Genomic DNA, 4,815 nt, shown 5'->3' with positions numbered 1-4,815 from the left:
GTTTGTATAATTTGTGTGATTTTTTAATAACGTTTTATAAAAACAAAATAGTGTATGCTTGCTTTTTACATTTTTCGGTCTTGTCTTGTTTGTTTCTAATGATAATTGTTGGTTTTCCCGTATTATTGCATTCAAAAGCCGAGGTTCTATGATATGTTTCTTGAAAAATGCGCATCAATCAGTGGAATTTCATTCTGATCTTATGTATAAAGTTTGACAAAAATACTATTTGGCCTTTTTCAGACCTGTGGTCAATTCTAAAACTAGCCAATAGCAGTAAATTCAGTACTGCACTAAGGTAGTTTACCGTCAGTTCAGTATGTTCTAAAAAGTAAAACAACAAAAATACCTTGCTCCAAGAAAAATCCAAAACAGAAAGTTCTTTTCATATGCTATCATAATCCAAACTTGGTACAGGGATTTTCTTATGTAGCAAATGGTGGATTAAACATGGTTTTATAGCTAGCTAAACTTTTCACTTGTATGATAATCACATACAATTTCCTTAATTTGACAAAGGTAGAAATTGACAAAAAAGAAGTACAGTAGTCACAATTGTGTTATAATCTTAATCACAAATGATCCAGTTAGAGATCAAATATAGCTCCTGAACCAGTTTAACAAAGACCGAAAAAAATTGTAATTGATTGCAACCAAATTTTCATTAAAGTAGCGATTTTCTGCAGTGGATCAGTCTGAAAGATCAACTTCTATTTACCAGTCATTTAAGAACAGGTTAATTCACATTAAGTTGGTGGCTATATAATACCATATACTAAAACGTTTACACACCTTCACATGCAAAATGAAAAATTCAAGCTGTAATTGGTTGATTGATTTTTAAGGCCACTTTCAACAGTAACGCGGGTTCAGTGTGCACCACATTTTTATGTTATTTCTTCATAGACAGAAAATAATTCCAATTGTTTAATCATCACCATTTGAAAGATATAGCTTTCCTCTTTCTTTTGGTTGTTTATTTCAACTTAACACAAATCAATGCAGTTTTAACATGTGTTGTTGGGTGTGAAAAAAAATTCTTTGTATTGTGCTGTTTTAAGTTTCAATTCACAAACATGTTTAACCCAACCTATTGTCCTCGTTTAGAATCATGGGTCTGATATTTTTCATTAGTTACTGTCGGCAAAATATGTTAAATTACTGTGTTTGTATTTATGGGACATTTTACAACACAACTACTATTTTTGGAGGGGTTCGTGTTGCGTAGTCCTTCGTTTTCTATTTTAAGTCTTTTGTACTATTGTTTGTCTGTTTGTCTTTTTTATTTTTAGCCATTGCGTTGTCAGTTTGTTTTCAATCTATGAGTTTGACTATCCCTCTTCTATGTATAAATCGGCAATTGATTTCTATACTGTTTCCAACTTGATCATCTAATGCTTGGTATTAGTTTACTATACGGCCGAATTTTATTCTGTGCTAAATACATGTTTAAATTGGATATTATCTGTGAGCATAAAATCCGCTTATTGTCATTAGTAAATTTTTTACAAATATTTTAAGTTACTGCTTTCGTGAAAATGAAGAAATATTTCACTGTTACATTTTGAAATCACATGTTTTCTGTTATAAATTATATTGCGGTCAAGTTTTATATATTTTTGACGACCGAATTAATACCTGTAGTTTTTCCTGTACTACTCATATGTTGTTTAAATGAAATTTGTTTATTTCATAACGTTACACATCTCCCTATTTTCATAGCAATGATTGTGTATGCCTACATATATCTGATTGTTGTGCATGTTCATATACTTCATAATAGATGATATATTAACTTATTTTAATTGTTAGCAGTTTTTCATAAAGACACAAACCACAAAGGGTCAATATGGTCAAGGCCAGATGAAGTTGTAATAATAAAATCGTTGTTTCATGCCGGATTTGCGTTGTAGCAATACACGTCAAGCTCAAACTACCTTTAAATTATTTTTAAATATACAATAGATTGTATTCATGGCTCGATTTTATTGTAATAAGTAAATAAGGATAAGTCGGCTCTTATGCATTTGTAATAATAACTTTCAATCCGTCGATCCTAGTGGAACAGTCTATCTTCAAAAATATTTCAAATGGCTCGAGTTTTCATCATAAATACATAATGTAATGTCCAATATTTACATATCTAGTATATATCTATTATAGTTATTGTGATATTAAGAATTATTTGAAACTTATCCCTAGATAATAACCTTCTTTAGCGTATTGACTTTTGTATGAAAGACATCTGTTTGTCAACATAGGATCATCAACGACAAGCTAGTATCTATACCAAACATGATTGCAAGCTCTTAAGTGATAAGCATGTGTATAGACACTTTTTTGTTGACCACATGTTGATCTCTCAATATCTTATTGTGTATTTTTTTCAATCTGTCTATGAAAAATTAACTTAACAGATACACAACAACAACAACAACAACAAAATCATCAGAGAAAAAAACTCCTTGAAAAAAAATGAAAAGCAAAACTGCACAAATACGTTTTTTTACAAATCGTCATCAAACAGTGTTAGCTACTTGTCGATAAACCATTTAAAAGTAATACTGTGCTTTTTGCATTGTCTGCATACAGTACATTAAATGTAAATCACAGAGACCTCATTGTACATTTGATCAATTTTATACTTTCTTTTCGTTCCTGCATGAAACGGAACATGATAAACTGCAATTTATATTTCTTAAGTCTTACATTTATATAACTATTCTTTAATTATTCTTGGTTATTTTGAGACAATCTATTCTGTATTCAATAGTTATCAAAGGTATCAGGATTATAATTTAGTACGCCAGATGCGCGTTTCGTCTACATTAAACTCATCAGTGACGCTCATATCAAAATATTTATAAAGCCAAACAAGTACAAAATTTAAGAGCATTGACATATATAGTAAATCAGTAAATCACAAAAGACAACTTTGTTTCATTCTTACAGTGTTTAATCTGCCTTCCAAACTTATCCAATACATTCTGATACCTTTATTTACAACTACTTTACAAAAAATCAAAAACAACCAGCCACAAGTAATACAAACGTATTTTAAAGAGAATTAGATAATCGAAAAAAAATAAAACTGCTTCCTTTTTTTCAAATGCACACTTCTGTCAGCAAGATAAATAAAACATAATGCAATTCTATGCTACTGAGTCACATATGTGAATGATGATTGTGGTGCTGTTTTGCGAAGTATGTTAATTGATTCATGATTTACAAGCTATGTATATAAATATATAAATGCATATTCTTACAAACAAACATGTGTCAAGGCCGATTAGACCAGTATATATAAAGATGCATCTTAAAATAACTTGCAACTATCATAGTTGATGTATTTCGTGTTATAGGCTCTTAAAAAGTAAAATCACAAAAATACTGAACTCAGAGGAAAATCAATTCGGAAAGTCCATAATCACATGGCAAAATCAAATAACAAAACGCATCAAAAATGACTGGACAAGAACTGTCATATTCCTGACTTGGTACAGGCATTTTCAAATGTAGAAAATGGTGGATTGAACCTGGTTTTATAGCTAGCTAAACCTCTCACTTGTATGACAGTCGCATCAAATTCCATTATATTGTCACCGATGGCTTCTCAAGTAAATGGATCGAATGTTGTCTTTGAAGAAGGGATTGCAAATTTTTCCACCTCCTTGTATAGCAAACTAGACAGAACTGGAAATGAATTCATTTCGCCATACAGTATCACGTCAGCATTGTTACTTCTTATGCTTGGAACCGGCAAAACGACTAAAAACCAGATGAAATCTGTTATTTTCGAATATGAAGAACCAGACGATATTGACCACGGATACAAACGTCTTAATGATGAACTCTTAACGAGAACAGCAAAAGGAGTATCAATATCTATTGCAAACAGGTTGTTCGCCAGGAAGGGTCTAAATCTTTTGAATACTTTTAGTACAAAAGCGACTACATATTATGGAAGTGATGTTGAACTCTTGGATTTTGTAACAGAAGCAGAACAGTCACGATTGACAATAAATGATTGGATTTCAAAAAATACCAACAATATAATAAAAGATATGATTCCAAAAGGTGTAGTTGATGCAAATATTTTAGTAGTATTAGTAAACGCAATTTACTTTAAAGGTACTTGGAAAAAAGAGTTCAACAAGAATGACACTTTACAAAGAAACTTTTTCGTGAAAAATGAGCAAAAGCTAGTTAATATGATGTATGGTGAGTTTGATGCAAAGTCGGGCGAAGACCTTTCGCTTGACTGCAAGATTTTACAATTGCCATATCAAGGAAACCAGATCTCAATGGTATTTGTTTTGCCTAATTCTGGTGACGGACTCTCTGAACTAGAAAGTAAACTTACTATAGATAATGTCGATTCACTTGTTAAAGGCCTAAAGACTCAAAAGACACTCATAAGAATTCCCAAATTTACAATGACAAGCTAGTACGATTTGAAGCCAGTTTGTACAGCTTTAGGAATAACAGAAATCTTTGACGACAAAATTGCAGACTTTAGTGAAATCTTCAAATCAGATCAAACACGCGTTGTCGTGTCTGATGCACGTCACAAAGCTTATATCGAAGTGAACGAAGAGGGAACGGAAGCGGCAGCTGTTACTACAATAACTGGTGTAATTGCTTCAGTACAAGATCCTAAGCCACAGCCATTTCAATTTATTGCTGATCATCCTTTCCTGTTTTTAATTCAGGATGACGAAACAGGTACACCGCTATTCATTGGAAGATATGCAAGACCATAGTATATAGTAACATATGTTTGACTATTATTTTAGTAAAAAATATAGAAATCAA

General features: G+C 31.5%; 1 protein-coding gene across 1 annotated transcript; it reads left to right on the top strand.

Moving 5' to 3' along the window:
- Positions 1 to 3,369: 3,369 nt before the first annotated feature.
- On the top strand, positions 3,370 to 4,815 carry LOC143051199 (leukocyte elastase inhibitor A-like). Its single transcript, XM_076224184.1, has one exon. It carries the CDS (start codon positions 3,570 to 3,572, stop codon positions 4,446 to 4,448), a length of 879 nt encoding a protein of 292 aa, XP_076080299.1. The 5' UTR covers positions 3,370 to 3,569; the 3' UTR covers positions 4,449 to 4,815.

This window comes from Mytilus galloprovincialis, chromosome 11 (assembly GCF_965363235.1).
Source record: "Mytilus galloprovincialis chromosome 11, xbMytGall1.hap1.1, whole genome shotgun sequence".
NCBI lineage: Eukaryota > Metazoa > Mollusca > Bivalvia > Mytilida > Mytilidae > Mytilus > Mytilus galloprovincialis.
Note: the sequence above shows the minus strand (reverse complement) of the source record. Positions and strands in the feature narration are given on the sequence as shown.

Bases quoted from the DNA above. Each gene is read 5' to 3' on its own strand.
- LOC143051199 (XM_076224184.1), top strand. From the start codon at position 3,570: ATGACAGTCGCATCAAATTCCATTATATTGTCACCGATGGCTTCTCAA.